We start from the raw sequence: 12541 nt of genomic DNA, 5'->3' as shown, positions 1-12541 counted from the left end.
ACCCGGAGCTCTCGCTACTCGTACTTCGGCTCAACTACAGATTCTTTACAGTACATAAAACACATTTGCACCATTTGTACACACAATTATGAAACGAGAAGTTCAGGAACGCTTTGAGCAGTCAACCCTTTACAGAGAGACATCAGAGACGGACGACATTTTAATTCCAGTTGAAGCTGAAATGTCCGTTTCGGAGAAGACAGAAGCGAGAGGGAGGCACAAAGAAGACGAGGCCATGAAGGCTTGAAAGAAACAGCCCTTGTTTTTTTTTTTTTTAGATGTATGGCAGTATCATGATAAATATACAGTATAATAACCAATACACATGCTGCTTGTCTTTGAATTCAAAATATGGCAGGTCGACTTTGCCGTGCTTATCGGTAACCCGAAACCACTGCTGTCCGCTCGGCAGCAGTTTATTTCAACCGGGCATATTTGTTCTATTAATATGTCTATTGTGTCTCCTTGTGTCATTCTAACGTTGCACTCTCTGCTTGCGTTGTACAGATTCGGAAAAAAAAAAACAAGGAGCAAAAGTCTCGTACTCCCTGGAGCTTTTCCCTGATGTTAGGTATCCTCTAGATAGAGATCCTTTATGCAATTATCAAAATGGTCTTTCCGGGTGGCAAATTACTGCAATTACCTTCAGTCAGACTCAAAAACAAACGTTTAAAATGATTTATGTAGGAATCACATTTTTCAAAAATCAATAGCCTCATTATGGGGAAATTAGCCAGGCTGAAATAAACCAGTTATCTTTTCTATAGTTCGAAGGTTGCCACAGCCAATCTCCCCCCCCCCCCCCCCTCCCGATTACTGGTGTGTGATGTGTCTGTACATTTTTCATGGGTGTGCATCCAAACAAACAAAAAAACTTTCCAGTCCTGTGCATCTATTTATAGAAAAGTCTGCAAACATCAGGCCTGGCATATTTGGTATCTTTGAAAAGTTTGGGATCTGCACTTGAATTCAAAACTTTGGTCTGAACAAGGTTTGGCTGCACAATGTCCGACCACGCAATAAGTGACTGAACTATCTCAAGCAAAAATGTATTTGTAGATCCTTCAAAAACAGCTTCGTGATGTCGCTAGCAAGCTAACACACTAGCAGGCCGGTAACATACTGGCGCAAAAATGCTAGCACAGCCAAACTTGCTAATGTACAATATGTTTAATGCCGTTGTTTCATAAACTCGTCTCCTAGCTGTATAAAATCTCGAAAAATAGCGTATAAAAATCTGATGACGAGACAGTTTCTGAATTTACCACACGTCGTCCGAGAATCTGCTGAAATCTTAACAGCCTCCCAGACGTTGCATTGATTGTCTTTCACAATGATGCAACAAAATGTCCGCAGGGTCAAGCCCCCCATTAGAGCTAAACTTGCAAGTTGGTGTGTACAAAGTGTTTGCAAAAAGATTCTCGGTCTTTCAGGTTACATTCAAACCAAGTGTTATCCAGAGGTACATTCGAAGGCAAACAAAACAAGTTTTCAGATATTAGGTTTGTGCCGTGCGCTTAGTCGTAAGTGAGGCAACAGTGGACTGTCAGGGTATTAGACCTTGATCATGATATGAGGCTTTAATAAAAAAAAAAAAAAAAAATGCTATCCAGCTAGCATGAGCTAGCTGCTAGCATATGCTCAAATTTAAGATGAACATGCAACACATTCTGGCCTTAAAGGGTGTCCACCACACAAACGACGTGTAAATGGGCTTTATGTTTTTGCTGAGAAACTAATGTTCAAACTCCATTCAGGTGAACCGCCTGTCGAAAACTTAAAACGCCAGAAACAACGTTTCTGTTCATGCTGGAAAGCTGTGGACGTTAGGAAAGATTGTAGCAGAAAAATAGTGACGAAAAATATCTATCTCTTTTAGTTTTTGGTATTTTATTGGCACTGTGATTTAGAGCAATTGCATTAATTAATTAATTAATTAATTATGTATTCACTGTAAACATTTAGTCTGCGTAAGATAAACGCTAGAATAAAGTTGCAGTGAAATTAACATAAATTTAAGCCCCTTTGGACACCACAGAAATGGCTAAAATCCGACTTTACTAATCTGATAACCGTGGACATTTCTTCACAGACTATAAATTTTGATAATAATCTTCCATCTTGTTTTGTAAAGTGCTTCGGTTTCATCTTCAGAAAAAAAAAACTGGCATATTTCCACAGATTTACAGTGATCTGTGCGAAGTCTCACTAAAAGGGAAGTAAAGATTACATGAGAGGCACGAACTGGAAAGTTTCATGTTTTCAAAATGTGAATGAAATCTTATTTTGTCATTGCCACTTGAGTTTTCTGATGTGCCGCTTTTGGCCTTTCCTATAAATAACTATGGATCAAGGTGAAACAGAATAGAAGTGCATTGCAATCACTACAATTTTTTTTTAAATCATGACGGATAATCTGTATCGTATAATTGAAAGCTATGTATTTACAAATTACATCCTGGTTTCACTATTAAAAAGTAGGGATGTAACAATTATTATGTTATTTATACGTAATATTAAAAGAAGAATTTAGTGCACAAATCTTAATTCATTTTGGGTTTTCTGAAATCTATACAGCGTCCAAATTATCTCAGAATTAAAAGATAAAATATATACAAGAGGTGCTTCTTACTTTGTGATTATACGAGTACTTTATAATTATGACATCTCTTATTTTGTGATAACGAAACTAATTATGACATCCTTGCCTTGAAATCACAGAAATTTCAATGTCAATAAGACAAAATAAGGATGTCATAACGAGTCGCAGATCTTGTTCGGCGCCTGGCACAGGCGACTTGCAGAGATAAAGTAACTACGTGATGTTGAGCCCTAAATTTGTATTTTTTTCATAGAAACAAGGTGGATTTCGGCAGAAGCAAATTGAAATTATCCTCCGTCTTTAAAATGTGTGTTGATGTTCCCTTAGAAAGAGTTTGAACTTAACTGATCTTTGAAATGGCTCCTGGTTTGTTGTCATTTTGTGCTTTCTATAATTTAGTTCCGGCCGTCGTAGCTAAACTGCTCCCGTGGCCCCCGTCCTCAGAGTTCACTGACCCTCTCACTGAGGGTCTCCAGCTCCTCCTCGCGCTCCGGGTAACGCTCCATCCCCTGCCCGACGCCGTCGCCGCGGGGGCCGTTGCCGAGGTGCGTCGGGTAGTCGAGGCCGCTGAGCTGGGCGTGGTGATGCCAGCGCAGGTCGTCGCTCTCGTGGGTGATGTAGCGCTCGTTCATCCGGGACTCCAGGTTCCTCAGGTCCAGCCACATCTGGTAATCCTGGTGGAGAAAAGAAAATACATTTTTCACCTGATGAATGAATCTGAATTTGATGACACTCGTGGCAAAAAAACAGAAAAAACAGAAAAATTGTTCCTCCTGGCTGACTCAGTTTGACTGCAGTTTCCCTTCTGGTATGAATGTGGGACACAACTCGCTATCTTTCCCCATAAATCACTATGTTTTAGTGTGATTTCATTTCCATAATCCTAATAATGATGACACTCGAGCACTGAGGAAGAAAAGTGGTTTATCCTGGTTCAAATAACAACTTTCCCGTTTAAGAAATGTTGCTATCACTCATTTAGCTTTAAATTTGACTTCTTAATCTTAAATTTTAAATACTCTCATCAAAAACAAAATGTGTTTCAAAGGCGTTTACACCCCTCGTAGAACCACATTAGAATCAGTTTGGTAGAAACTTCCTGAGTGTTTCCACAAGAAATACACACATTAAAGCACCAAGTTAGTCAGAACTGCTTTATATTCATTAATCTTGCACCATTATTCGTTGCAAAATATCCAGGACCGGCTCCTGTAACTCAGTTGAACTGGAATGTTGTGAACCGATGCACCGCCAATGAGTCTTTAACTTTACACTTCATGTGGTTGAAAGAGAAAGATCTCCCGTCACAAACAATGTTGTTGTTGTTTTTTACACTTCCTGATGTCTCACCTGTAACCAGAGGTGACTGAGGGTCTTGTCCACACTGAACCTCTTCCTCATCTTCACCTGCAGCAAGTTGTTAATCAGGTCGATTGCTACAAGGAAGGAAAGGAAAAGAGGGAAGAAGAGAAGAACCGAGGTAAAGTGAGGGGTGGAGAGCCCGTCGGAGGGACCGATGAAGAGGAAGAGGAGGAGGAGGAGGATATAGGGTCGGCCCACCCCTGTTGTGAAGGGCCGGTCAGGGCTAATGAGCAAAGCTAACATGATGTTAACATTTCTTCAGGGGTCAGCGGTCTGAACAGCTCTGGGACCCCCGGCCCCCCTCAGGTCTACCAGGGCCTCCATCACTTGGTATTATGCACATGAATGGTCGACCACATGAATAGATAGACCCCCCCCAACCCCCCTCTCCGAAAGTCCAACCCTCTTTCCAAGAACTGCCTGGGATCGCACCGCTTCTCTCTCGCTCTCTCACACATATTTTCCTCCTCCTCCTCCACCTCCCTCACTTCTCCCAGAAACCGCTCATGCCACTTTTCACAGGGCACGTCACATGACCCTTTAATCTGCAAAAATCCAACCCTCCTTTTTTTTTTTTTTTTTTTTTTTTTTAGCTGAGGGGGCCAAAGGATGGCGATGTCAGTCTGCACAATCCCGGAGCTCAGAGCACGATATCTACAACAACAAAGTTTTCCAGTGTCGACAAACATTTTTCAAAGGGCAGGTCTTGTCGTGGACTGGTATTTTTCCTGATTTCCTGTCAAGGAAAATAATTGTAAATGGTGTTTTCTTATCATTTTAGTTTTTTTTGTGATTATTTGGTAATTTTTTTGTTGCATGGCCAAATTAGCCATGTTGGAGGGTGGGGGGGGGGGGGGGGGCAAACTTTGGCTGCTGGACTCTGTTGACCCCAACTATACCTGACAGTTTCATTCTTTCATTACGTACCCAGAAACCAACCAGTACTCTGCAATGCTGGGCAGCGTTACAGTAATGTGATTAATTTCTTCAGTGATGATTTGATATTGTGTAACTGCATCACAGCAATGCTGCATGACTTTCACATTTTGTTTGCCGTCTTACCGGCCCAACTCCGAGTTCAGTTGACAGACGTACCAATCACGTAAGGGTCTTAGCTAGTTTGCTTTCATTAGCTACTGGTATGTTGACATTCAGGAATAACATGGTTTCATTAAGTGCTGAAGTTGTATGTGAACCTGCGGCTAAGATCAGTAACTCTGGAAAGCTGTGTGCAATCACTGAGGCCAATGCTAAGCTAGCTACTGGATCCAACCAAATTTACTTGGGCACGGTTACGATCGGGTTTTCCTGTTTGCGGAGTCAATTTTAGAAACCGGGAAAACACCTTATCCTCGTTTTGAAAAATCTGAATATGCTAAGTAGAGTGCTGTGAAAGAAATCGGGATGCTGCTGCATTCAGCTTACCCAGGTTTCTGAATGCTGTCTGCTACCTGCACAGGTGCAGCCAAGTGATGCAGCAGAACCACAAACAGTGGATGCAATGAAAGCATCTCACTTTTGGAGGGATGGAGAAACAGTGAACTATAAGCTCATTTAGTTGGGAGAAAAAATAGAGAGGCTGACAGTGGAACAGAGGCTAGCCTGGATGTGATATTGTGACTTCAGCTCAAAAACACAAACCACAAAAACTCCCAACTTCCTCCACCTATACTGGTTTCAAGTGCAATCTGCCAAATCATACAGAATCATTTGGTCCTATATCGTCTTTCCAGTTTTAGTTGAGAGTAGAAGAAGCCTTAAGCAGCCTGATTGAATGTTAATGGCTCATGTTAATTACTCATTTAATCAGGTTTTCCTTTGATAAAATCTGAAGTGCACATGAATACAAACAAAGGTTGACTGTATTTACTCAAACTGTTGTAATAGTGATGGAAGCTGCATACGATTCTGTCTGTATGATTATAAAAAGGTGGATTTGCTAAATTTCTGAATTTATTATTATTGCTTCATTATCTTTTTTATTATGATTTAAAAACTTGAATCGTGTTTGCTTTGTGGGCAGGAGAGTCTCCTTTTAAACTGATCTTTGGAAAAACGCAGACTTGTTGACGCACTCAGAGTTTCATTGCCTGACATTTAATCCTCCTGTGACTGAAAGAAAATGACTTGAATTCACTTCAGAAGTGCAGCTAAAGTCGCTCCGGTGGGATGAGGAGGTGGAGGGAGGGGCCGAGAGCGCTCCGAGATCCGGCCAAGGAACGAGTGAGTCAGGCTGATCTCGTCTCGTAGTCAACAGGGACAATTCCAGCCAACACACACGGCGGACGCATTTAGAGACAATGACGGCAACAATATGAGTCATGCGGCAGCGGAGAACGTCTCAAATTGACTTCGAGAGTTATTATACCGCAACAGGAAAAAATAATCAAAAGTATGTTGAAGGACCAAAAAGAACCGCCCAGCCAGACGGAAAAAGGTGAAACTTGCCATTCCTCTTTGATTATACAATCGCTGCAGACAGGGTCCTTCAGACGTGAAACTCTCCTGGCTGAATCATCAGCAAACTCTATGAGTGCATTAATATGTGCCCAGTTAGAGTCAAATTGAGGATGTGTATTGCTGTATTCATGAGTCTTGATTTCCTGAATGACTAAGCCACTTATTTTAACAACAGAACAGAACATTTTGAGGTAGATTTTCAGGTGTACTGTGGGTCTCTGTTTTGAGAGATTCAGCAGTGATGCATACCTTCCTGGGAGACTTTCTTCCACGGGTGAGGAGGGTACATGAAGGCAGCATTCTGGATCTGATCGTTGATATCTTCGTCTTCATTGAAAGGAAACGTCCCACTAAGACTACAAAGACAGACAAGTCTATTACTTGTTGAAATATTCACTGTACTTGTAACCTATAATTTGGTATAATTGGTTAAACATGGAATAATATATATTTCATCAGTTCAAATGCATACTACACAATCCTGTTTCAAAAAACGTTTGGAGGCTGTGTAAAATGTAAATAAAAACAATGTGATGATTTACAAATCATATAAACCCATATTTAATTGAAAATAGACCAAAGACAAAATGTCAAATAAGTAAGAAAAACAATATTGAATGGTTGTGCTCTTCGGGCCTTTGGGCAGCACTGCTTTAAAAACAGACGATTCTGTCGTGGAAATCACTGTATGGGCTCTGAAACACTTTCAAAAACCATTGTCTGAACACAGTTCGTCGCTGCATCCACAAATGCTGGTTAAAGCTCTAATACGCAAAGAAGAAACCATATATAAACATGATCAAGAAGCGTCGGCTTCTTCCTGGGGCCCGAGCTCATTTAAGATAGACTGAGGCGAAGTGGAAAACTGACCTGGGGTCTGATGAATCAAAATTTGAAATTCTTTTTGGAAACCACGGACGCTGCAGCCTTCAGGCTAAAGCGGAGAGGGACCATCTAGGGACAACATTTCACTTTCAAAACTCTAGCAACTAGTCTCTTCAGTTCCCAAATGTTTCCCAGAGACGTGTTACTGACATCAAATTCGAAATGAGCATATATATTTCCAAAAAAACAATAACATTTCTCAGTTTCAACGTTTGATATGTTGTCTTTGGTCTATTTTCAATTAAATATGGGTTTATGTGATTTGCAAATCATTAAAATACTGTTTTTATTTATTTACATTTTACAGTGTTTTACACAGGGGTTTGTTGTTATGATGGATTTTCTATTGTTCACAAGGAAATTTAAAAAAGAAAGGAAGGAGAGAAGGCAAAACAAAAATGAAAAAAGCCTCCAACCCAAAAAAGGTTGAAAACAAATGTATTTGGACAAAATGTATCCATCCCGTCTGCTCCTACCTGACGTAAATGATGACTCCAACCGACCACATGTCCAGAGAGCGGTTGTAGCCTTTGTTCCTCAGGACCTCGGGAGCGAGATACGCCGGCGTGCCCACCACTGACCGCCTGAACGACTTCTCGCCGATGATTCGAGCGAATCCGAAGTCACACAGCTTCACCTGCAGAAGAAAGGCGATATCGGGTTTTTTTTCGATCACTTTTTATCCCAGCATTTAAATTTGACTTTTTTTCCTTGCTTTATTTTTGTCCCCAGTTTTCACCCTACGCTAAGCTAAGCTAAGCCAAACCTATCCTGTACGTGTCACTGTGCAGGACACGCAGAGATGACACCGATATTCATTATCTCATCTGACTATGGAGGAAAAAACACACCAAGAAGATTTTACAAAAAAATAAAACGAAACAAAAATGTCATTGCTCCTTAAAATGGTTTTATGAGCTGACATTTCATTTCTGTGTGACTCGCTAATATGGATGCATCAATTCTGAACTGCCTCTTGACGACATTTGCATTTTGTTTGTTTCCTGATATGTCAGAGTGGCAGGCTGTGCAGAAGACACGCAGTAAGTGAAGTGTGTGAGGAATCCGGAGCCCAAACAGCCGGCCTGCTGCATCATTAGTTAACAGTTAGTCTGTCTGACACTAACAGCTATTTGTGGAAGCTGAAAACTGCAGGAAGCTGCTAATAGTTACGCTGACAGTTAATGGACTGTGTCAATCTTTGTTTGCTCGTCTGTATTTTCTTGTTTCACCTCTTCACCCCTCGACAAATATATGTTTTTATAACCGTGTGCGTGGTCTTCCTGTTTGCATCACTGCCCAGCATCACTCCTGCTGTATTTTGGAGATCCAGACCCATGAGCATAATGTTTAAAGTTTGTTTTTTACATGCTCAGGATTTACATTTTATGTTGGATTTTAAATATGCATAAAAAAGCAAGGGGATGGAAATGCACCCATTACATCCAACAATAAATGCAGCCCTAATAAATGGCAAAGAGAAACTGGCTATTTGTTCATCAAAACAGAGAACTTAGTCAAAAAAAACAATATTTGGAGTTAGAAAATATTCCTGCATTACCTTCATAAGCTGCAATGTGTTACTGGTTAGAAGCGTTTAAGTCATTGTTGATAAAAAAAAAAAAAATAAAAAAAAAAGTGCTACAGACTTCAACTGTCTCATACATGTGTGAAAATGACTTTTAATGCTGTCATATACCGAATACAACCAATATATATATATATATATATACAGCACACGCATATATGCAGAAATATACACACTGTACCTGTGGAAAAGAATCTGCAGAAGCCAGCAGGACATTTTCAGGTTTCAGATCACAGTGGACGATGTTCTTGAAGTGCAGATGGCGCAGAGCCACGAGGATCTGATGGTGAAGTGGAAAAAGACAAATACAGAGCAAATAATCCACTATTGGACCTAAACGAGAGCGCTCTCATCTAAGCATCAATGCTGATTACATGAATCACAAAGACAAATCTATGATGTACTGAGGATGCCACCAAAAGACTACAATATGGGGTTCATGGAAATCTGTTCAATATCTATGTTTCTTGGATGCTTAAGTTTTGGACCATTCTTAGTTTATGCCATCCAAACAATATGACTTTCATACACCAGAAAATTAAGCTTCAGAATTAATTAATTCAGATTTAAAGTGACTTTAACCCTGATAGGGTATTATCATCAGGATCTAATCGTCTTTTGCTGTTATTAGCAGCTAAGTTCTTGTTTTTGTCCATAAGATCATGAGACCGTGTCCCCTCAAAAAATGTGAATGCACAAGGCCCTTGATTATTAGTTATGTTTGTGTTGTGTGGAAGGCAAATCAATGCAGGCGAAGTGTCACCTGTGTGACGAGGAACTTGGTGACCCTCTCAGGCAGTCGGCCTTTCTCACTGGACAGGATCATCTCCAGCATGTCTCCGTGGAGCTTCTCCATCACCACAAACACTCGCTCAGGTGTCTCAAACATGCAGTCCAGGTTCACCACGCCCGGGTGGTGCAGGCTCTGGAAGGACAAGAGGGGGGTAAAAACAGTCAGAGGAAAAACTTGTTTTATTGTAGATACGAGCAGTGCCTTTAGTTTCTTAGATAATTTCATTTGGATTATTTTCGGGTGATATATCTGGTATATAATTCACAAAAAGAAAAAAAAAACATCTTTAATTTAAAACCAGGGCCTGTATTTATCAAACTTGTAGAAATGACGTTACAAAGAGTACTGGCTTAAAAGTGCAATGAACACATTGAAGAAATGAACTAAAATTAAAGAATGTGCACTTTTTTATGATGTTGAAATGCTAAATGAAAACTATTATCAACTATTATCTTTAAAAACCTCCTCACTTAAAAAGGTTTGCATCTTACAGACATTAAAATAAAATTAAAAAAATCAGAGGTGACGAAATCTGTTTTACGTGCAGGTGTGTGTTCGGGTGTCGCACCCCTACAGTGTTGCCACCGTAATGGAGTCGTGCACAACAGGAAGTTCCAATTCCTGCCAAAAGGCTCCCGAGCAGTGTGTGCGTGTGTAAGTTTACCTGCAGGATCGCCACCTCGTTGCGCAGCTGACTCTCCTGTTTGGTGGGAAAGCGGAGTTTATCGATGATCTTGATGGCGACGTCTCGGCCGGACTTCCTGTGTTTACCTGCATGCAGTGACACACAAACACACACAAATGTGCATCATAAACACACTCAGCTGCTAAAATGTTAACTGCACTTGATTAGAGCTTAGCTTCCCGATTTTAACAATAAAATCTCAGCCATGTAGATCAGACACGTTTATTATTTCATATGAAAGATTAAGACTGATTTTTAAATGTAAACATCAGTGATCGTTTATAGACACTGTTTAAAAATGGCATAAATAGCCCTTGTCCCTTGTGTCATCCATTAATCATAGAATATTGTCGGGTGTCAAACCTGGAACACGTGAAGATACATTTTACGATCGTCTTTGAGGCTATTAAAAACTAGACGGATAAAGTTCTTCCCGAGTTAAAAGTTTCAGACATTTCTTGCTTCTAGAAATTAAAACAAAACACATTTTGGCAATTTCACTCAAGCTGCTAGCTTAAGTTAGTGGATGTGTCTCCTTTAAGGCGATCATGTTGCACAGCAGAATAGAATGATAGAAGTCTAAAGATACTTTGTCATGTCTTAGAAACTCCAGAAACATTTTGTGTTGGACATAGAAAAGGCTTTACACGGTGCATAATGAGGATTTGTGTCTGACTGCAGGAGTGTTTTACCTCCATACACGATGCCAAACTGTCCTGATCCGAGAACCTCGTCGGGGAAGATCTGATACACCGAGTTGATGTCCTGGAAAACACGACAGGACAGTCTGAGGTAGAAGTTCAACAATCATTGGATGCGGTTCAAGTGAAGGGTGAAATGAAAAAAAAAAAAAGAAAGAAATGACAAAAATCAGTTAAGAAGGGCATGAAAGCCTTTCAGAGGCCGGTGGATGAAGTGTGAGGATCGTTTGGTTACACCTTGATTCTCTGAGTGAAGCGATAGTCTCGAGACGATAGAGAACTTAACATATGGAGGGGCGTGACGAATAAACGACACAAAAATACAAAAAAAATGAAGAGAAATACTTGAAATGAGATTGATATCAATCTCATGTCACGCTCAGGAAAAAAAAAACAACAGATGTCTTTTATTGAACTATTTCTTTAACAAAGAAGTGAGAAAAGTGCATACATGAAAGAACGGCCGCACTTTTAAGAACTGGTGTATGAACATGTCGAAAAAGAGGCGGTAAATTAAAAAAAATGAAACAATATGAGATTCCGGTAAGGAAGTGTGGTCTGGAAACAATTTGCAAACCTGTGACATAATTTCATACGCTCAGCGCTTTTTTGAGACACCGAACTCATCATATTTGCAAATCTCAGTTTTGAGAAAAGACTGGAAATGCACTTAAAGTTTCGGTGGTGAAAGTTTCAGGTCACAAGTCTCTCTGGTGGAGAAGTGCAGCGGAGGAAGGCAAGGCAGGTTGACAGAAAGTAGCTTCAACAAAAAAAAGAAAACGTGTATTGCATTGATTCATCACCTGGCGGAAGAGCTTTCAGGATTTTTAATTTTTTTTCCCCGACCGCGCGCCGTCCGTCACTTTAACCGCACGGCGTCAGCGAACTGCCACAGCTTTGACACCAAAACCGCAAAATATTTTCTCCCTCGTTTGTCTGCGATCACGTCTCCCCTCTTCTCCCCTGTTAGCTGACAGCCTAATATCACACCTCGAGCAAAGAGGACAAGAAATACAATATTATAAACCTCCTCCTCCCACCCCCCGGAGCTCGCTGCCTAATTACCATCGTCGCCGTGGCAACCGCTCGGCTGAGTGAGTAATCACAGTAATCTCCATTTTGAGGTGCTCGAAGACGTGCTCACCTTGGAGACGGCGAGGTGTGCGTCTGCATGGAAATAGGACTCGATGTTCTCCGCGTTTGGGATTTGCATGCATGAATAGAGTTTGCAGACATTCGAGGATCACGCAAATCTTTATGATGTAAATGCACAGAGCGTTTCAAACATGTTGGGGGGAAGGAGGGGTGGCAACTCTGACACGACCCCGAGGTCTTCAAATGCAAATTCACCGAGAGCTGGATGGAGAGGATGGGAGTGGAAACAGGATGTTGTTGTCTGGTACAAGTCAAAGATGAGTTGTTGGTTTTTTTAAGTGTCCTGTTTTTTTTTTAAAGTGTGCGCATG

At 40.8% G+C, this 12541-nt stretch overlaps 1 protein-coding gene across 1 annotated transcript in view; it reads right to left on the bottom strand.

Moving 5' to 3' along the window:
* Positions 1-810: 810 nt before the first annotated feature.
* prkd1 (protein kinase D1) overlaps positions 811-12541 on the bottom strand; it is a 35314-nt gene continuing 23583 nt past the window's right edge. Inside the window, exons 14-21 of the mRNA XM_069152830.1 lie at positions 11068-11140; positions 10355-10461; positions 9661-9822; positions 9079-9177; positions 7786-7946; positions 6674-6780; positions 3953-4038; positions 811-3276 (exon numbers count right to left, since the gene is read on the bottom strand). Of these exons, the coding sequence (XP_069008931.1) occupies positions 3043-3276; positions 3953-4038; positions 6674-6780; positions 7786-7946; positions 9079-9177; positions 9661-9822; positions 10355-10461; positions 11068-11140 (1029 nt within the window). The 3' untranslated portion in view covers positions 811-3042. The remainder of the gene's footprint in view (positions 3277-3952; positions 4039-6673; positions 6781-7785; positions 7947-9078; positions 9178-9660; positions 9823-10354; positions 10462-11067; positions 11141-12541) is intronic.

This window comes from Embiotoca jacksoni, unplaced genomic scaffold (assembly GCF_022577435.1).
Source record: "Embiotoca jacksoni isolate LCO1_2020_lvr unplaced genomic scaffold, fEmbJac1.0.p SCAF_18, whole genome shotgun sequence".
Taxonomy (NCBI): Eukaryota; Metazoa; Chordata; class Actinopteri; family Embiotocidae; genus Embiotoca; species Embiotoca jacksoni.
The sequence above is the reverse complement of the archived record's forward strand: the minus strand, read 5'-3'. Positions and strand labels throughout refer to the sequence as shown.